Here is a 22,341-nt window from a genome sequence, read left to right as displayed (position 1 = left end):
ACCACTGCGCCACCAGAGAAGCCCAGGTCTTTTCTTATTGTCAGCAGCATGCATCTTTACCGATATAACCCTCTTCACAGGCAGTTGTGCTGCCAAGGAATATTTATATACACTGTACGCAGTCCTGGTCAGAATGCTATATGGGGAAGCCGTAGCGATTCTCTCACCGTCATCAGCTCCTATTCAGACCATATGTATTATAACTGAGTCTCATGTAGGGTTCATGAGCAACTGATTTATTTTACATTAACAGTAAGCTATACAGTCTGGCTGTCCAATAATGGAAAAGAAGAAAACTTCTTGTGCTCTAATTTACCCTTTCATGTCACTGCTGCTCAGATAAATTAATTTAGAAGTGAATTGTTCTAATCCCTAGCAAGGCCCAGTGATACAATACATATTTTTTTCAGTGCATACAGGGATCAGATTTAAAGAGTAGCAAGGGCTATCTTTTGGCAAGTTTTACTTAGCAAGTAGAGAAGGCTTCTTTCTGAGGAAAAAAGGTTTAAATGACTAAATTTATGAATCTAATAACCCTCCCACTTGGTAATGCTAGTACCCAAAATGTACCAGCACTGGTTTCCATGACTCATTTTTGATATTTGTCTTCTCTTCTTCTCTGCACTTTTTCTACCAAAACCCTTTATCCATTTACTTTCCTCTTCTCATCTTCCCGACCCTTCCTTATCCATAGAAATTATGTGCTTTGCCTGATGTATAGAATTACAACTATTCCCAGTTCTCAATGAGTCTGCAAGCCCCTTCAAAAATCCTTGCAGTACTCCCCAAGGGCAGATTTTTTTTTTTAAAAGAACATGTTGGATAGAAGTTTACAAATTAAACACAGTCTTTTCTAAAATTTTATTTTACTTTAGTCTATAAGTACTGCTTTTTGTTTGAACTGCTCGCATAAATCCATTCCATCCAAAAAGGAAATGAAAGTGCTTCTAACAGTGTAAGCTCAGTTGGCAAGGCCTATCCAAAGGTCTTCCACTAGAGTCCACAAAAAATCCAGATGTAGTTAAACCACAAACTGGATGTTCTTATTATCTGTGCCATAAGAGATTTTCAAAATCAGTTTGTTTTTTAAAACCTATCAAATGTCAATCATGGGGCTTCCCTGGTGGCGCAGTGGTTGAGAATCTGCCTGCCAATGCAAGGCACACGCGTTCGAGCCCTGGTGTGGGAAGATCCCACGTGCCGTGGAGCGACTGGGCCTGTGAGCCACAATTACTGAGCCTGCGCGTCTGGAGCCCGTGCTCCGCAACAAGAGGCCGCGATAGTGAGACGCCTGCACACCGCGATGAAGAGTGGCCCCCGCTTGCCACAACTAGAGAAAGCCCTCGCACAGAAACGAAGACCCAACACAGCCATAAATAAATAAATTTTAAAAATTAAAAAAAAAAATGTCAATCATGGTAGGGAAGACCACTGAGCTGATTTGTGATAACTAAGTTATCACTGAACATAATTTATCCTAAATAATTACTGGCATCTGGAAGACCTTGGGGTAGGGGCTCTTCACAAGAAACACAAGCACCACTTGCACAGAGACAACCAGGCATCCCCAGAGCAGCCACATGCTCCAGACTTCCTCCACTGCTTCTTCCTCACCGTGGTACTCAGGCTCGAAAGCTGAGAGGACAATGCTCAAACTCTTTGAAGGTTTTTACAAAGAACACTAGTGAAGGAGGTACTGTGAGGTACTAATTTTTTTTTAAATTTATTTATTTTATTTATTTTATTTTTGGCTGCATTGGGTCTTTGTTGCTGCACGCGGGCTTTCTCTAGTTGCGAGCAGGGGCCACTCTTCGTTGCTGTGCGCGGGTTTCTCATTGCGGTGGCTTCTCTTGTTGCAGAGCACGGGCTCTAGGCACGCAGGCTTCAGTAGTTGTGACTCACGGGTTGTAGAGCGCAGGCTCAGTAGCTGTGGCACACGGTCTTAGTTGCTCCGTGGCATGTAGGATCTTCCCGAACCAGGGCTTGAACCCGTGTCCCCTGCATTGGCAGGCAGATTCTCAACCACAGCGCCACCAGGGAAGCCCCAAGGTACTAATTTTTGAGGTATAATCTAAATACTAAAAATGATGATGAGATCTTGAGTCCTTAGCCTATTTATATTGCCTTGGATTCATTAAAGTTATTTTGCATGTCCAGCCTACTTTCTATCTCACAGGATACTGTGGAGGATTAAGGGAGATGAAGTATGTGACAGCCTAGTCCGTATCTGCATACCCAGTATGTAATATTCCCATCCTCTTCCCCATCCCAAAATAAAGAGGTTAGTCCTTCAACTTTCAAAGTACTTTGTAATGAGAAGAAATTAGTTTTTCTATCCACATCCTTGTCAGCATAATTCTGAATTTCTCCCAAGAGTAACTTTTCTTTTGTAAAATAAACTTTATACTATTTGAAATATACATGAAGCTTCATTTTTGTTTGGGGTTCTTTACTTCCCATTCTGAAGTTACTTCTGAGGAACTGAAACCTCAGAAAGTAATCACAACAAAACATATTAAGTGTTTTTTTTTTTTTAAATGATGATTCAAAGGCAGACTTGTAGACTTGTATCTCATCAGAAGATAGAAGGCAAAATGCAGCCTCTGAACAGAATTGTTCTAATTATTGCCTAAAAAAGTAGTTATACAACTACATTCAAGGACATAAGACAAAGCACTACTTTAAAACTAGAATGACTGCACAGTTAGGTGAAAAACATAGCTGAAATAGGAAAGGGAAATAGACTTAAGAACAATTTGAATTGAGACAATAATCCATCAGTCTTAGTTGCTTCTGTTAAATGAATATCTTGAATCACATTGTCTCCTTTTTTACCTTCCACAATGTCTTCACTGAAATCTCAAAGCAGCATTCTCACAGAACTAAATAATAGTTATCATTTTGTTAGGATTCAAAATTTCAATCCAGTAGCCATCAGGATCTTGAATAAATGCCAGGCCTTTCATTTTACCTGTAAAACAAAATGATTTTCATTATTGAAAAGACTTTAAAAAAAAAACCTTAAAAATTTTAAATACATTTTTTATTAATTCAATTTTTAATTTGCGTTTTAGTTAATTACATTGTTTTGTTTATAGTTTTAACTTAAAAAAATTCTATTGTCGGTGTTGCCCAGATGCACGATTTTCAGAATGACATATTTTATCTTCTACACATAGCTGTAAACCAACTCTCCTGAAATAAACTGTGGGACTGGCTGCATCTTGTAAGTATCAGGTATTTATTTCACCTGCACATTATCACTTCATGCTACTAGTTGAGTAGTCAAAGAAATTGTCTTATTTTAAAGAGGATAAAGGAAATAGATAGGTGCTCAAGGGAGGAGGTAGCATGGCTTATCTACACAGCCAAAGGTCCGAGATGCTTAGGTCCATACACTATTCTATGTAACCCAAGCTCTGCCAATCAGATTCTTTCTCCCAGGAATTCAAAACTGGGATTGAGAGGTTAGTAGGTCTAGTAGTAGAGTTCTTTGCTTAAATGGAAAAATGTGACCTTGGAAATTTATTTTGGTACCGAGATGCTGAAGTAGTTGACTTCTATCTCTGGCTCCTTTCTTCAAGATCAACCCCAGAGGAACACAGATTAAAAAAATAGGAAAAAAAAAAAAAAAAGTACAATGCCCCTGAGGTGATAGTTGGGGAGAGGAATGGTGGGGGTGGGGTAGTGACTGTTTTAACCTGCTTTGTGTGGAAGGGGGTACTTTTGGCTGGACCACAAGGCTGTGGGAGAATAAACAGGAGTTTTGTTAGTTTGGCTCTTACTTCTCCCAGTGCCTTGGGCATTAGCACCTACTCCCACGGGGTGGGGGTGGGGGGGTTGAAACTACTGGTTCAAATGTCCTCGGGAGTAGATAAGGGCAGAAAGACAGGTGGGTACCAACTGATCTCACTTTCCCCACAACCAGGGTGAGGAAAAGACAATCCCAGAAGTGTCTCCTACTAATACTACTACTCCATCAGGGACAAAGTGGAGGAAAAGGATCTGACTACAGAATGTGAAGTATTTGTTTAACTCTTATTTTCTCTCTCTGCTCAGCACATCTCCCTGAGAACATGTGGATTTTTAAGGACTGAGGTCTGGCCTTCCCCCATTCACACTGCCTGATGTTCGGAATAGCTAATGGTTTCAGTTTCAAAACAAAAAACAAAAAACCTCTGAGACCAAAATAATAAGAATTTGAGGAATATAACTATAAAACAAACAATGGATTATACATTCAAACAGAAGAACAAATATTAGATCAATGGGGACCAATAACTATTAAGACATGTAAAAGCAACGAGGAATATTCAATACGACCAATACGAAACAAGAACAAGAAAATATTAAAGGAGCCCAGCAAAAATTCAGGATCAATATCATAATAGCTGAAATTAATTACATAATAGGTGAGAATACAGAAGATAAATATAAGAACAGATACATCTGAGGAAAAATTAGCTAACTGGTATGCCAGTTTGAAGAAATCTCCCAGAAGGAAGGCAAGGACAAAGAAATAACAAATATAAAAAGCCTCTAGAACAAAACAGAAGAAACTATATGAAGGAACACAAATCAGATTTTTCAGCAGCAACACTGGATGGGAAAAATAAGACAATATAGATGTACTTTCAAGACTGAAGGAAAATAAACCTAAGATTTTACAGTCAACAAAACTGTCATTCATATATATAAAGGCATGGTTCTGGGACATACAGAGCTTCAAGAGTTTTGCCTCACAAACCCTTTAAAAACAGTTTTGGTTGAGGTACTTAATAAAGGAAGAGAAAAATCTGAAAGATGCTGCAAGAGATCTATGGAGAAAAAATATATACATTGATATATTTATTACCTTAAAATAAAAAGCCAAAGAAAAAGGAAAAATAAATCAATAATATCCCAGCCTGAGTAACAGCAACATAATGGAGGTAGAGGGAAGCAAGTTCTTTCCTTACTAGGGAGGAGGATATTTGGATACCAAATCTCCTAATTGAAAAAAAAAAAAGGATTGAAATGAAACAGTGAAATATTTCAAATGAAAATTAAATAATAAATTATGGTGGCAAAAACAGATCTAAATAAAATAATTATAACACATGTAAATCCAACAAAATCCAGATATATACTATGTCAAGCGATATATCTAAAACTGAAGGACACGCGAAGGTTGAAAAAGGATGAAAAAAAATTCAGGAAATTATTAACTGAAGAGACTTGGTGTAGTTACATTAACAGCAGATGAAACAGACTTTAAGGAACTTACTTTTTTGGGTGGTTAGATATACCCGAGAGAGCGAAAGCTGGTGGTCACTGAGAGAATGGTAGGGTCAAGGGGTGGAGAGAGAGCCTAGGTCCTTGACAGCTCTCTAGATCCTGTGATTAGTCCCATGTGAAGCCACCCTAGGTGCTGCCTTTCAGTTCCCTGAGATAACTAGGTATTCTTCCAATCATTTCCCTTCTTTCCTTAAGCTGGCTGGAGTAGAATTCCAAGTTACTTGCAACCAAAATGATTTTATTACAACAGTACCCTCTGTGGGTACTTAGTAAATGTTATATAACTAAACATAGGCCTGAAGAAAACAAGTAGCAGACTCACCATCATCAGGTTTCTTCACAAATTTGACTCCCAGTTCTTCAAATCTTTTACAAGCACCGTGAACATCAGGAACAGCAATTCCAATGTGACCTTAGGTAATCACCCCCAAAACAAGGCAGAGAGAAAGAAGGAAAAATTACAACAGGGTACCCATGTGCCACAAGTGGCTTCCAAAACTAGTTTATTTCAAAACATAAGGCATCTGAAAACAGACTGAATCAAGCTGGTTCAAAACCTATAATACATTAAAGAACAAGAATCTAACTGGCTGGGTATAATAAATTAATTAGTTGCTCTGAATTATACATTATTTAACATAGCCCAATACTGGCTCATAAATAGTTTGATCTGTTAAGAATAACCTACAACACAAAAGAGTAACCATTTACTCATGCTTAATGGGCTTATTATTGATACTGACTACACAGCAGCCAATTTAAATTGGTAATACTCTTGTTTTGGTTGAGAGATTTGAGATCAAGGCAGAAGTGTATGCTGGCAGAAATCGGGGTTATTATTAACCATCATTTTTGTTTTTCTGTTTTTTAAATTAAAACATCTACTGGAAATATAATACTGAAACTGAAAAGTAAAATCATTGTGAGACAGTAAATGTAAAAAGTTTAGACTGAGATGATGAAATTAAACAACTCCTAAATAAAATTATTTGTGGAAAATAAAAATAACCATACTCCTAACAAATTGATTATACTTAATGTTTTAGATTGCTTACAATCATAAATAGGTACACGTGGAAAAATCACACAAATCCATGTTTATTACACACAAATAGGCAAACATACCAAATCCCCGAGGGTCTGAATTGCCACTGTGGTAACTCTGGGCCTCATCATCTTCAGTGCCCCAATTGCTACAAAAGGAGGAAAAACATAATTACAAGTGACCTGGAGAACAGATATTCTGAAAAGAAAGCTGCAACAATCTTTGAAATCTTACCATGTATATATGCTACTTAATATACTTGGTCTAATCTCTGTTACTGTAAATATTAAGTTTTCAACTATAGAAAGAGCAAATGGGCAAAGAATGACTAAGGAGACAATAAAACTAGGCATCTGGATAAGAACAATAATTATAATAATAGCAACTATCATTTCTTGTGCTAAGTACTTTATACTTCTTTAAGTCCTCAGAACAGCTCCAAGGGCTAGATCTGAGTATCTCCATTTAATAAATGAGACTGCCACTTAGGGAGGTGATATAACTTGTTTAGGGTCGCAGAGGTATTGTCAGAGCCAAGACTCATGTCTAGGTCTTTCTGATTCCAGGGCTGTTTTGAATCAGGGGACATATTAAATCACACACCCTGAAACAAATGCTCTTTTGATAGTTTTTAACGGGTGCACAGAAACAACATAAAGAATAAAAAAGAAAGAAGGGGAATGCCAATTTCAACAAAAATACTGAAATTATGAAGACCTTACTTACAGTACCTAAACATTCATTAGCTACCGTTTGAAAAATATCTTGCCATTTCAGTCTTATATTCTCTGTCTAAAAGGCAAATGATCTCACTTGCCCTATCCATGCCACAAGAACAATACAAAGACCATAAGATCCATATAAAATACTCAAACATACTGTTACAAGTTGAAAGTGATTAGGTAGACCTGGTTTGAATTAAGCTGATAAGAAAGGAAAAAAAGTTTAAAAAAAATAAGCTTCAAAAAAATGTAGAGTATATAAACAAAATAAAAACTCATACTCACTGTGTCAGTTCAAGTGTAGCTTTTCTGGAGAATGCCCATGCTACTCTTTCATCTTTATCTTTTGGGATGTCATTTTTATCCTCATAAGCCAGGAAATAGAGTGAAAATTTCATAGTGGGAAAATCTAATTTTTGGAGTAGTCTGAAATTAAACAACAAGTCTGAATCAATTAACAATAGGAAAAGCTGATTCATACTAAAATCAACATAACAATATTCAAGTTCTACTAAGAATAAGAGCTGTATGTGGTGAGGCTGGGTTTTTTTGTTTTGTTTTGTTTTTTGCGGTACGCGGGCCTCTCACTGCTGTGGCCTCTCGCGTTGCGGAGCACAGGCTCGGGACGCGCAGGCTCAGCGGCCATGGCTCACGGGTGTAGCCGCTCCGCGGCATGTGGGATCTTCCTGGACCGGGGCACGAACCCGCGTCCCCTGCATCGGCAGGCGGACTCTCAACCACTGCGCCACCAGGGAAGCCTGGTGAGGCTGTTTTAATAGAAAAAGCAAGGAAAATCAATTTTTAAAAGTCTAATTTAAAAATATTTATTCATCTATATGTATCAGTGAAATAAAATTTTTTTTAAAATGGAAACTTTTGGGCTTCCCTGGTGGCGCAGTGGTTGAGAGTCCGCCTGCCAATACAAGGGATGCGGGTTCGTGACCCAGTCCGGGAAGATCCCACATGCTGTGGAGCAGCTAGGCCTGTGAGCCACGGACGCTGAGCCTGTGCGTCCGGAGCCTGTTGCTCCGCAACGGGAGAGGCCACAACAGTGAGAGGCCCGCGGACCGCAAAAAAAATAAAAAAAAAAAAATAAAAATGGAAACTTTTGTAATTCATCAATTCTTCAAATATAATGAAACTTAGTTGGATTTATGGTACTTGCTTATAAATGGCAAAAGGTATCTTCAAAAGAAAATTTTATTTATTTTTAGTGAAAAATATAACACATCACACCTTATTGTTCTTTCAGCTATACGACATTGAGTTAAAGAAAAATAAATTTATTGAGTTCTTACTATGCCAAAACTCCTAGGAAACTGAGGATAGGTGTTAAGAGAGAAGGACAGATTAATATCACAAAAGACATGAATGTCAACAATAAAGTGGTTACAGTATCAAATACTGCAGAAAGGTCAGACAGGATTAGGTCTGAGAAGAGGTGAGCAGATATGGAAAGGTCCTGTGAGGGCAGTTTCAGCAGCATGCGACAGCAGAAGCTGGAGAATGGGAGGTGAGCAAGTGAAACAGTAAGTGGTGGTCTAACTGTACAGATGGTCATGATGACGGGAAGGACAGCAAGAGAGTGGAGGGCAAGAATTATCCTAGAATAGAGAAGACTTAAGCTTTTTTGTAGGTGGAGGGGAAAGAGCAGTGGAAAAGGAGAGACTGATCATGAGAGTGCGTGATGAATTACTCATCCTGAGGTTCTGAGAAGATTCACTGAAGTCGTGGCCTCCAAACTGAGTTTAAAGAGGGTAAGATTATTTTGCAAGGAGTAGGGTAGAATGAAGATACACACAATACAATTTTCTTTAGATTAGGGAGGATTAAATGCTCAAACACGACCTCATTCAAAATCAACAAGAGGGAATCGTTGCAGCATAGCAAATGGAAAGTTTCTAGAGTTCTGTTCCAAATCTTTTACTTATTACTGTCATGTTATATGCCTTGGCCCACTAAGAGCTATGTACTGACTCATCACAAATAAGATTTACTCTAACTTGTTTATAATGATGTATCAAACACCTCAAATACTCCAATTCTGAAAACTATCTCTGCACCTACCAAAGCAGACGGACCAATCAGATGGGAAATGGAACACTTGAACCTGTTTTAACTTGCTTTTCTCAGCTCAGCATATCTTTCAATATAATGTCAAGTTGTACCCTAGTTGGGGGCTCTTTAAAAACAAGGTCAACATTGGAGTTGATCAAACCTGGATTCAAATTCCAGCTCTGCCATGTGCCCACTGTGGAATCTGGGGTCATTAAGTTAATGTCTTTAAGCTTTGGTTTCTTCCTTCCATGTAAAATAGGGATATAAGCTATCTCATAAACCTACTGTGAAGACAACGAAATGAGATACAAAGTGCCTGGCAAATAGCACGTGTCCAGTAAATCTGGTTTCATTCTGCCCTTTAAATATGTCATAAATACATACAAAACTACTTTTTCTGGAAAGAATTATAAGAAACTGTTAACAGCAGTTATCTTTGAAGAGGACTGGGGGACGGAAGCTGTCACTTTTCACTTTGTATTTCTCAGAATTGGTCAGATTTTCTAACATAGACATATACTGTATTACTTGAAGTTTTCTCTCAATGTCAATGGAGGTTATCTAGGCAGTAAATTAAAGATTGTTTTATTCTTTATGTATCTATATTACCCAAAACAAATAAAAACCCTCATGTTATTTTGGGAAACAAATCAAGAAAAAGAAATATGTCTTAAAGATTATAAGATCAGTGAATATTACCTATTCAGCAAAAGAGAACACATCCTATAAAAATGGAATAGACGGCCAGTTTACCTAAAACTTAGAAAATGAATGAGTTTACCTAAAACTCATTCATTTTCTAAGTATTGTGTCTTAATAGCTATATCTTTTCTGAAGTAAACAAGAGGCTAAAAGTGGCCATAACATCAAAACAGTCTGGACACATTAAGGATTTAACTGGCAGCTCTTAGAGAGAAGGGAGTCAGAGAAAATGCAAGTATTGGTGTCATGTTGCCCAGTGAGCCTGGCTGGGATAGAGGAGAGGAACCTGACAGAACCCCTAGTCAGTCAAGCCTAGTCCCAGACTCCTGGCCAAAAGGACTTTTGTGACCTTTGAAGCAAACTTTAATCCATTTTTACAATGGATCTGAAAACATTCCCTATATTTGCAAAGCTATGTATTTAAACATTATAGGCACCAATAAACAGTTTACTTACGTCATTCCAAGAATTCTAGTATAAAAGTCCAATGACTTCTTAGGATCCTTAATTCGCAGCATGGTCTGCTGCAAGAGAAAATCCTAAAGGGAAACAGTATATATTAAACACCTTTAACTTTTACTACTTGTTATCAACACTAATTTTGCTTCCTGTAACAAAATACCAACAGTCCACCATTGCAACACACTGTTTAAGAAGAAAGAAATTTTGTCCCCTCAGTCCATCATGGCTTTATTATTATTAAATACCTGTGTTCAGTCCATAAAGGCTATGTTCAAATCCAGGTACCTTAGTCAGAGAGGATTTTTTTTTTGTTGTTTTGTTTGTTTGTTTTTCTTTTCTGTAGACTCTGTGCCAAGTGCTGTAAAACAAGTTCAACAACCTTGTTTATCCTATCCCTATCCTTATCCTATCCTAACCCTATACCTATCCTACAATCTTTCTAAGAAGCAATTTGGATCTGAAGAGTCTTTAAAAGTCTTAAAGAGTTCATACTCATCGATCAAAATGTTGCCCTTCTAAAAATCTATGTAAGGAAATAATTAGAAACTTGGACAAAGATTTATGTATAAAGACATTCATCACAACATTTACACAGTAACTATGGTCCAGACACTGTTCTAAATGATTTACAGAAATTAACTTATATAATCTTCACAACTACTCTCTAAGTATTATACCATCCCCATTTTACTGCTAAGAAAGTAAGTGGCAGAGAAAAAACTGCAGTGCAAACAGTTTGGTTCCGAAGTCCTTGCTTTCAACCACCTTGCTAACCTACCTCTAACAATGAAGAAATAGATAAATTATGACACAGGCATAATAGAATATATGAATACATTTAAAACGCTGCTTTAGAAGCACTTGGACATGCCCATGGTATATGACATACACGTTATATGTCAATTTTATCTCAATAAAGCTGGAAAAAATAGTTTAAAAAATGGAAACATACACCATTTTTCTGACTGAGAAGACTTAACATGATAGATTATTTCTAAGAAAACACAAATATAAACTCTAAAATCATTTTTAACTTGTAAAAAGGAGTCTATACATGCCAAAAAGATTAAAAGTATATTCAATGTTAGTGGAGTTATTCATAAAAAATAGAGGTGTGTAAATCCTTTGTTGCCAAAGTATTATTTGGACGATATAAAAAAACAAGCAGGGCTTGCTTTTTATAAGATGATCAAGTTATTCTATGCTCAGATAACAGTTTTCTTTTTATCACCAAGATATTCTGCTAACTCTCTGTAACAGAATACCTCTGCTACTTTTGATAAACACTTGAATGATCCTGGAAAAATGTTCCTTTCTTTAAAAGTTTCTAAAAATCACTGTTTATTGCTATGGTTCTAAAATATTGTTTGAAATAAATATATCTTGCATTTAAAAAAGACTAAAGTTGATGTCTTGTCTCATGAGACAGTTCTTAACTTTGTCTTTTCCTTATTATGCTCTAAATTCAGAATAATAAAAGATGTCTTTTATGCTCAAACTATCTTTGGGTTTTCTGGGATGATTACAAGGTAACAAAGATTTGCTCCTTTGCCTTATAAAAAGGAAGAATGATAGAAATAATCAGTCTTTTGTGAGGGTCGGGGTGGGCAATCTCCAAATCTAATTAATTTAAAACTACTGTGAAAAAACTTTAAAGGTACAATCAGGGATATTTCTAGTACATGTACTACGTGCCTACAATGTAATCCTGACAAAACTATAAAAAGTGGAGCAGGGAGTGAACCAAAGGGTCAAAGTGAAGGTCCCTTTGAGCACCTCTAAATGGATTTTCTGGTATAAGATGTGAACTCAGGTAAAGCTTCATTTTTTACCTATGGATGGCCAATTGCTACAGCACCATTTGTTGAAAAAATCTGTCCTTTCTCCACTGAATTGCTTTTGCATCTTTGTGAAAAATCTGTTGGGTTTATTAGTGTGAGTCTATTTCTGGGTTCTCTACTCTTTTCCACTGATCTATATCTATCTCTCTGACAATACCATGGAGTAATGATTACTGCAGCTATATAGTGAGTCTTAAAATCAGGTAGACTGATTCCTTCCACCCTATTCTTTTCAAGATTTAGTTATTCTACTCTCTTTGCCTTCCACATAAATTTTAGAATAACCTTGACTATATCTAAAGAGAAAAGGTTTGATAGGGACTGTGTTAAATATGTATACCAATTTGTGGAGAATTGACATCTTTGCTATGCTGAGTCTTCCAATCATGAACACAGTATGTCTCTCCATTATTTAGATTTTGATTCCCTTTATCAACGATGTGTAATTTTCAGCATACAAATTCTGTACATGTTTGATAGATTTATACCTAGATATTTAATTTTGTTGAGCAATTGTAAATGGTATTGTATTTTTAATCTTGGTGCTCATGTGTTCTTTGCTAATATATAGAAATCCAATTGATTTTTGTATGTTTATCTTGTATTCTGCAACCTTGCTGAACTCACTTACTAGTTCCAGGGTTTTTAGACTCCTTAAGATTCCTATGTAGACAATCATGTCATCTGCAAATAGGGACAGTTTTATTTCTCTCTTCCAATCTGCCTGACTGTTATTTCCTTTTTTGCTTTACTGTACCAGCTGGAACTTCCAGCACTACGTCAAATAAGAGTGGTGAGAGCAAACTTGCCTTGTTCCCCCAAATTAAGGAGAAAGCATCACCATTTAGTATAATGTTAGCTCTTAAGTTTTTCATAGATGCTCTTTATCAAGTTGAGGAAGTTCCCTCCCATTCCTATTTTTTCTGAAAAAACAAAAGTGTTTAAATCATGGTGTTGAATTTTGTCATGTGATATTTCTTCTTTAGCTTCCTAATATGGTGAGTTACTGTGATTTTTTTTAATACTGAACCAGCCTTGCATACCTGGAGTAAACCTCACTTGATCATGGTATGCGATTCTTTTTATATACCACTGAATTCTATTTGCTAATATTTTGTTAAGGATTTTTACATCCATACTTATGAAAGATATCAGTCTGTAATATCTCTTTTTTTTTTGTACTGTCTTCACCTAGTTTTGATATCAGGGTAGTATGACAGCTTTATAAAATGAATAAAAGTGTTCCTTCCTCTTCAATTTTCTTGAAGGGATTGTGTAGAATTGATGCTAATTCTTCCTTAATGTTTGGAAGAATGCTCCAGTGAAATCATCTGGAACTGAAGATTATTATGAATTCAATTTCCTTATGTTATAGAGCTATTCAAATTATTTATTTCATATGGGTAAGTTATGGTAGTTGGTGTTTTTCAAGGAATCGGTGTATTTCATGTAAGTCGTCAAATTTATGTATGTAGAACTGTTTTCAGTATTCCCTTATCACCCTTCTCTTGTCTGCAGTCCGTAGTGGTATCCCCTATTTCATTCCTGATATTGGTAATTCGTGTCTTCTCTCTTTTCTTGTCAGTCTTGATACAAGTTTGTTAATTCTGTTGGTTTTTTTCAAAGAATCAGCTGTTTCACTGATTTTTTTCTAATTTGTTTTAAATTTCATTGATTTCTGCTCTTTATTATTTCCTTCCTTCTGTTTGCTTTGCGTTATTCTGCTCTTCTTTTTCTAGGTTCTTGAGGAGGAAACAAATTCTTGATTTAAGACATTTCCTATTTCCTAATATATGCATTTAATACTATAAATTTCCCTCTTAGCACTGTCTTAGCTGAGATGCTCTTTTCATTTTCATCCAGTTCAATGTAATTTTTAAAATTTCCCTTGAGACTTCCTCTTGATCCACGGATTATTTAGAAATGTGTTATTTAGTTTCCAAGTTTTTAGAGATTTTCCTGTTATGTTTCTGCTACTGATGTCTAGTTTGATTCTACTGTGGTTGAACATGCTCTATATAATTTCAATTATTTCAAGTTTGTTGAAGTTAGTTTTAGGGCCCATGATATGGTCTACCTTGGTATCTCTTCTGTGTGCACTTGAAAAAAAAACTATACAGGCATACCTCGGTAATATCATGGGTTTGCCACCACTGCAACAAAGCAAAGATCACAATGAAGAGTCACACAGGGACTTTGTGGTCCAGTAGTTAAGACTCCACGTTCCCAGTGCAGGGGGTTCAATCCCTGGTCAGGGAACTAGATTCTGCATGCTGCAACTAAGAGCCTGCATGATGCAACTAAAGGAGCCCACATGCTGCAACTAAAAGATCCCGCATGTTGCAATGAAGATCCTATGTGCCACAATTAAGACCCGGCGCAGCCAAATAAATAAATATTTTTAAAAAAAAGTCACAAATTTTTTGGTTTCCCAGTGCATGTATGTTTACTCTATACTGTAGTCTATTAAGTGTGCAACAGTACTATGTCTAAAAAAATGTACATACCTCAATTAAAAATACTTTATTGCTAAAAAATGCTAACCATCATGTGAGCCTTCAGTGAGTTGTAAAGGTTACTGATCACAGATCACCATAACAAATATAACAGTGGAAGTTTGAAATATTGCAAGAATTACTAAAATGTGACACAGAGAATCAAGCAAATGCTGTTGGAAAAATAGCACCAACACGCTTGTTTCATGCAGGGTTGCAACAAACTTTCAATTTGTAAAAAAAACCTAGTATCTACAAAGTGCAATACAAACAAGGTATGCCCGTATTCAGCTGTTACTGGCTGTAATGTTCTATAAATCTTGATTAGATCTTGTTTATTGATGGTGTTGCTGAGTTTGTCTATATCCTTGCTAATTTTCTGTCTAGTTCAATCAATTGTTGAGAGAGGAGTATAGTCTCCAACTAAAACTGTGGATTTTTCTTTTTCCTTCCATATATCAGTCTTTGCTTCACTTATTTTTTGCAGTTCTATTGTTTGAGGCACACACATTTAGGACTGCTATGTCTTCTTAGTCAATGGACCCTATTATCATTATATAATGTACTTCTCTATGATAACTGTCTTTGCTCTAGAGTCTACTGCATTTGAAACAATATAGCCACTCCTGCTTTCTTCTGATTAATGTTTATATATCTTTTTCCATCCTTTTAGTTGCCTCTGTCATCACATTTGAAGTAAGTTTCGTGTAGACAGCATATAGGTGGGGTATGTTTTTATTTTTCTTTCAGTTTTATTAAGATATAATTGACATACAGTATTATATAAGGTTAAGGTATACAGCATGACTTCAACTTACATATGTTGAGAAATGATTACCACAAATTTAGTTAACACCCATCACCTCACAAATAGATAACTTGAGGCATGCTTTTAAATCCACTCCACCAATATCTGTCTTAATTGGTATATTTACATCTAATGTAATTATTGAAATATTAGGGCTTAAATTGGCCATTTTATTTTTGTTTTCTGTTTGTCCTTTCTTTTTATCTTTGCCTTCTTGTGGGTCACTGGAATTTTTTTTTTATAATTCCATTTTGATTTATCTATAGTGTTTCTGCATACACTCTTTGCATAGTGTGTGTGTGTGTGTGTGTGTGTGTGTGTGTGTGTGTGTGTATACCACCATGTTATTCCTAGGGTCTCAAGGTCCCTAGCCAGTCTGCCATTCTCTCTGCTTTTCAGAGTCCTCCTGTTTTTGTTTTATCTAAGCACAGCTTGTTTTATTGCATTTCACTTTGTTGCAGTTCACAGATATTGTTTTTTTTGTTTTTTGTGTTTTTTTTTTTTACAAAGTGAAGGTTTGTGGCAACCCTGTGTCCAGCAAGTCTGTCAGTGCCATTCTTCCAAGAGCATTTGCTCACTTTATGTCTCTGTGCCACATTTTGGTAATTCTCACAATATTTCAAACTTTTTCATTGTATTTGTTATGGTGATATGTGATCAATGATCTTTGATGACACTATTGTAATCCTTTTGGGGTGCCATGAACCATGCCCACATAAGATGACAAACTTAATTGATAATTGTGTGTGTTCTGACTGCTCCACTGATAGACCATTGCCCCATCTCTCTCCCTCTCCTCGGACCTCTCTATTCCCTGAGACACAATATTGAAATTAGGTCAATTAATAACCCTACAATGGCCTCTAAGTGTTCAAGTGAAAGGAAGAGTTGCATGTCTCTCACTTTACATCAAATGCTAGAAATGATTAAGCTTAGTGAGAAAGGTGTGTCAAAAGCTGAGACACGCTGAAAGCTAGGCCTCTTGCACCAGTTAGCCAAACTGTGAAAGCAGAGGAAAAGTTCTTGAAGGAAATGAAAAGTGCTCTTCCAGTGAACACACAAATGATAAGAAAGCAAAACAGCCTTATTGCTGATATGGAGGAAGTTTTAGTGGTCTGGATAGAAGAGCAAGCCAGCCACACCATTCCCTCAAGCCAAAGCCTGATCCAGAGCAGGGCCCTAACTCTCTTCAATTCTAGAAGGCTGTGAGAAGTGAGGAAGCTGCAGAAGAAAAGTTTGAAGTTAGCAGTGGTTGGTTCATGAGGTTTAAGGAAAGAAGCCAGCTCCATAACATAAAAATACAAGGTAAAGCAGCAAGTGCTGATGTAGAAGCTGCAGCAAGTTATCCAAATAGCTAAGATAATGAATGAAGGTGGCAACACTAAACAACAGATTTTCAGTGTGGATGAAATAGCTTTATATTAGAAGAAGATATCACCTAGGACTTTCATAGTTAGAGAGAAGTCAATGCCTTCAAAGCTTCCAAGGACAGGCTGATTCTCTTGTTAGGAGCTAATACGCTGGTGACTTGAAGTTGAAGCCAATGCTCATAACCATTCTGAAAATCCTAGGGTTTTTAAGAATTATGCTGGGAACTTCCCTGGTGGCGCAGTGGTTAAGAATCCTCCTGCCAATGCAGGGGATACGGGTTTGATCCCTGGTCCGGGAAGGTCCCACATGTCGCGGAGCAACTGAGCCCGTGTGCCACAACTACTGAGCCTGTGCTCTAGAGACTGCGAGCCACAACTGCTGAGCCTGCATGCCACAACTACTGAAGCCCACATGCCTAGAGCCCATGCTCTGCAACAAGAGAAGCCACCGCAAGGAGAACCCTGTGCACCGCAATGAAGAGTAGCCCCGCTCACCGCAACTAGAGAAAGCCTGCATACAGCAGCGAAGACACACCACGGCCAAAAATAAATAAATAAATAAATAATATATTTTTTAAAAAAAGCTACAACAGTGGCAAAAAAGTTTCTTGACTTTGTGTCCTACCTTTCAAATTCTCTTTCTAGTGATGAACACACTCATTTCTCTAGAACTGTTACTAAGGAGCTTTACATATTAAATCTTACTCAGAATCAAAATCAAAATCTCCATTGCCTCTACCACCTTCCATCTTCAGAAAAGGGAAGTTTCAATCTTGCAGCCATACCTCTAACCTCAGCTCTGGTTTTACATCTCCATCCAGTCTACTCAACATTTCCACCTGAGTCAAAATATCAAATTAATTACAGCCCAAATAAATATTCCCTCCTACATCACCAACAGGGAATGCCTCTAGAATGCCTCTAGAATCTGATTTGGGTGTCAGCCCAAGTCAGACCCCTGAAGTCTTCTCAGATTCCTTCCTCGCCACTCCCTCTGTAATCCAATCCAAGTGTCCCATCAACCTGACTGCTCAAGTCCCTCTGGAATCTTTCTCCTTGCCTTTCCAAAGATCACTACTACCTGGCTCATGTCCTCTCTACTTCCTGCCTAGACGACTGTCAAAGCCTGCCTGGTCTCTCTGCTTCTTGCAGGCTAACCCAAATGCAATCCAGAGTGATCTTCCTATAATGGTACCAGACTGATCTTTCTATAACAAAAGGCCAACTGTGTCATTTCTAGGTTAAAAATCAATCCTTCAGGCGCTTCTCTGGTGGCTCAGTGGTTAAGAGTACGCCTGCCAATGCAGGGGACACAGGTTCGAGCCCTGGTTCAGGAAGATCCCACATGCCACGGAGTGGCTGGGCCCGTGCACCACAACTACTGATCCTGCGCTCTGGAGCCCGGGAGCCACAATGGGAGAGGCCGCCGCAGTGAGAGGCCTGTGTGCCACGACGAAGAGTGGCCCCTGCTCGCCACAGCTGGAGAGGGCCCGCACACAGCAACGAAGACCCAATGCAGCCAAAAATAAACAAACAAATAAATAAATAAATAAAATCTATTAAAAAAAAAAATCAATCCTTCAGTGGTACCTCACAACTTTTAGAAGAAAGTCCCCAAAGGAAGCACATGCAGTTGCTGCATACTTGTCTAACTTCATCTTTTATTACCACTCCACTAAACTGGTCACCTTAAATAGTTTTGATTTCATACCTTTAGCAGTTAAAAAAAAAAGAGCATGCCCCATCATAAACGTATATATATTTTAATTGTATACACAGAGAAATATACATAAATTAATAAAATAAAATAATAATAATAAAGCATATATTTAAAAAAACATATTTACCAAACAGAAATCTTCATAGGATGAGAAAAACAAATGAACCAAGTGAGAATGTTCATATTTTCTTTGAGCATCCCAATGACTGTTTTATGTACCTTCCCCTTAACTCCTATTGCCTGTAACTTCAGTCTCATTGTATACCTGTAGGTCCCTGCATCAGCTCTCTGATGTCACCGTGCTTTTATATATACTACAGTTCTCTCTGCCGAGAACAGTCATTCATCCATCTGGCCATTGTCCTTCTTCCTTCCTTGCCATTCTTTCTTCCCTCAACCCCTACCCGCAACTCTGCCTAGCTACCTCCTTTGATTTGGTAAAACCCAGCTTAAGTGTCGCCAACACTGAAAGTTTTCCCTGACCTCATCATTTACCACTCAGGTGGGAAGGGACTCCAAATAATTTTATCAAGGGACACTGATAGACAGTAAAAAGAATGTATTTCAGGAGATCACTACTTGGGAAAAGAAGCACTTGGCCTTTGAAGAAAGTTAGCTAAGTAAGACAGCCCAGAAGGTGGTGCAGCCGTACATTCTTTGGTCTGCCTTTATGACAAAGATGCAAATAATCAACAAACAAGTTGACTTTCTATCACTGCTGTTCTCTCTTCTTTCCAAACCAAGCCCTCATCACTTTTCTCACCTTCTGGAAGAGCCTTTTAGGTGTTCTCATCACCTCCAGGCTTGGATCCCTCCAATCTATTCTGTAGAATGATTTGAATCCCTCAGTGATTCCCCACTAACTATATAAAATTCGATTTTCTTAGAAGTAACATTCTAAGCTCTCTCCATGATCTGGCTCCAACCTACCATTCTAGTCTTCTCCACCACTGCTCCACCACTTAGATAACTTGAACGTGAACCAAAAACAAGGTAACTCATTTCTCCAGAACATGCTCCACATTGCATCTTTCTGCCATCTCACCACATTTTTGCTCAGATGTTTCCTCCCCCTAGAATGCCCTCCCATGTAACCGTCCCCCATGTGATGTTGGGACCCCATCCATCTTTCAAGGCCTAGACTCACCCCCACCTTCTGCTTGACGCATTCCCTGATATCCACAGTTGAAATACAACCTTGAATTGTATTGCTTTTCATAGTTTAAAGATCATAGATACATTTTATCCTTATAGCAGCTTTGTTTACACCCTGCTAAGATCACTATAGCCAATGATAGAATTGGGGATTCAAACGTAGGTCTTCAGCCTCCAAATACCCTGTGTATACCACAGATGCCACCTTTGAAAATCTCTACTTTCTGCGCTCCCACAGTGCTTTATAATTTCAAAAGCACATAATCCCAGTTCCATCTTATGTTAGAGTTGGTGTATGTTTGGTGAAGGGAGGAACTTCATCTTGTTCATTTGAATGTCCCCCAAGGTATCTACCATGCTCTTTACATATAGCAGATGATCAGTGATCAGACTGAATTAATTCATTTAGGTTTTCTATTTTCCTTCATGTCAAGTTCCAAAATTACTGCTGTAGTCAGTACTCTAGAAGCACAATAGGGAGTGTGGGTTCCTCGCTAGGCAAATTACTCAACACCTCTGTGCCATTGTCTACTTATATATAAAACGGAGATAATTTTGCCTTCCTCACAGGGTTGTTGTGAGGATTAAATTAAGTAATGTACTTAAAATAACAAACCGGGGCCTGGCACACTCAGTATATCCCAGCTGCTATTATATACTCCATTTTATGTCCCCCATACGGTGCTTCTAGGGTGCAAAACAACTAATCTCAAAAAATAATTACTGGGACTTCTCTGGAGGTCCAGTGGTTAAGACTCCATGCTCTCAATGCAGGGGCACAGGTTCGATCCCTGGTCAGGGAATTAAGATCATGCATACCACATGGCATGGCCAAAAACAAAAAAACCTTCTAATCAAGAGAAATTGACATAAATTAAGAGTGTGTAGGACTTCCCTGGTGGCAAGAATCCGTCTGCCAATACAGGGGACATGGGTTTGAGCCCTGGTCCGGAAGATCCCACATGCCGCGGAGCAACTAAGCCCGTGAGTCACAACTACTGAGCCTCTGCTCTAGAGCTGGCGAGCCACAACTACTGAGCCTGCGAGCCACAACTACTGAAGCTCGCACGCCTAGAGCCCGTGCTCGGCAACAAGAGAAGCCACCACAATAAGAAGCCCGTGCACCACAACGAAGAGTAGCCCCCCGCTCTCCGCAACCAGAGAAAGCCCACTTGCAGCAACGAAGACCCAACGCAGCCAAAAAAAAAAAGGTGTAAATTAAGAATGGAAAGAATTGTACTCAATCAATTTTATCAAGCTCTCCTTCAAATATTTTTTTAATAGTCCAGTATATAAAATGCCCAGTTACCTGGGAAATTAATTTACACTGAATAATCTATATTATGTGAAATAACAAGGTATTAACATTAAAGAGTATAAAAAGTAAGATTAAGTGTGAGAGGAAATGTATATATTTACTTCTTCCCTCTTAATTTTGCAGTGACTAACATTTTTCCTAAGCTAAGTACTACCAGGTGCTAGTCAAAGGATTTAGCAATTAGAAGTATCTGACTCTTCACCCTAAAGGCAAAGAGCAAGAAGGGACTAAAGTCACCAACCGGTCTTAGAGGTCTGTACAAAGCACATACTCAAACTTCAGGGATTTTAGAACTTCCCCAGTCAAATGAATACATACAAAGGCGTTTTCTGACAGTGATGAGTACACTGGAGTAAACCCCCGGAGCGGCTGCCCGGTCTGATCTTGACAACGCCTGGAGGCACCACACCTGAGTGAGTTACAATGACTCTCAGTATAGACCTGTTAAGCAAGCTGAAGGGATGAGAGCCTTCATATGCAACTGGTCATTCCTCTTACTGGGTCTCAGCTGCAAGGAGATGGTCTGTGAAGGAATTTCCAAGATTCCCTTCGGATCTAAGCTCCATGATTCTGTCAATCTCTCCTGGGGCCACCGAGCAAAGTGCGCCCGTGAGCAACCGGAAAGGCCAAACCCAAAGGGAAATTCTGGGCGCGGCTAAAGTCAGGAGCTATCAGATTGGTTTGGAGGAGTTAAACGCGGAGCCAGGACAGTTACAGAAAATGATCCCGGCTGGGAAAAGCCGGCCCGTAGACCTTCGAACGTAGACTGGAGTTCAGAAACTTCTTTTCTTACCCTCCACCTCTATTGCCCTGGGGAACACGCACACCCACAGACATGAGCTCTGACCCTGGGTTAGCCATGGTTTCCTGTTACCGTCCCAAATCAAGCAAGTTAAAGCAAGCAGGATCGCAGTCTTTCAAACAACTTGAAGAAACGGACCCTCTCCAGATCCCCCACTGGACACCACTGGCCCTCTTCCCAGCCCACTCCGATCCGCCCAAGGCGGGCAGAGCTGCAGTGGTGGTAGGATGGGGTTCGAATCCAGAGTTCGAATCATCCAGCCCAAGCGAGGCCTGGTTGAGCCCGAGGGACTGCTCCCTCCTTGGGGTCCCAGTCGCGCCACGCACGGCAGGCCCCGACTCTGGAGAATTAGGTTCTGCGCCCACCTTGGTGCTGGGGTCCGGGTCTTTGCAGCAGCCGAGGGCGGCCTCATCGGTGAGGCCGCCGGACGCGGGCTGCGGTTCTGCCATGGCCGTACTGTTGTAACGCGGACGAAGGTGGCCAGGAACGCAGCAGCTACTCTCACTCTGCCGGCCGCGAAGCTCCCTTCACCAGCGCCCGCAAGACCGCACCACGGGGTGGGCGGC

The 22,341-nt window shown here is 38.8% G+C and overlaps 1 protein-coding gene across 1 annotated transcript; it reads right to left on the bottom strand.

Moving 5' to 3' along the window:
* Positions 1-847: 847 nt before the first annotated feature.
* GLO1 (glyoxalase I) lies at positions 848-22,341 on the bottom strand. The gene is made up of 6 exons (XM_067753110.1): positions 22,141-22,341; positions 10,261-10,343; positions 7,330-7,470; positions 6,403-6,470; positions 5,600-5,689; positions 848-2,971 (listed from the first exon to the last, which is right to left on the bottom strand). The coding sequence occupies exons 1-6, from the start codon at positions 22,222-22,224 to the stop codon at positions 2,883-2,885; spliced, it is 555 nt and encodes a 184-aa protein (XP_067609211.1). The 5' UTR covers positions 22,225-22,341; the 3' UTR covers positions 848-2,882.

Source organism: Pseudorca crassidens, chromosome 10, assembly GCF_039906515.1.
Source record: "Pseudorca crassidens isolate mPseCra1 chromosome 10, mPseCra1.hap1, whole genome shotgun sequence".
In the NCBI taxonomy this organism is placed as follows: Eukaryota; Metazoa; Chordata; class Mammalia; order Artiodactyla; family Delphinidae; genus Pseudorca; species Pseudorca crassidens.
The sequence above is the reverse complement of the archived record's forward strand: the minus strand, read 5'-3'. Positions and strand labels throughout refer to the sequence as shown.

Bases quoted from the DNA above. Each gene is read 5' to 3' on its own strand.
- GLO1 (XM_067753110.1), bottom strand. From the start codon at position 22,224: ATGGCAGAACCGCAGCCCGCGTCCGGCGGCCTCACCGATGAGGCCGCC. The intron at 10,344-22,140 runs GTGGGCGCAGAA...GTTTCCCTTTAG, and splicing joins ACCCGGACCCCAGCACCAAG to GATTTTCTCTTGCAGCAGAC. The intron at 7,471-10,260 runs GTAAGTAAACTG...GTTTAATTTCAG, and splicing joins ACTAGAATTCTTGGAATGAC to ACTACTCCAAAAATTAGATT.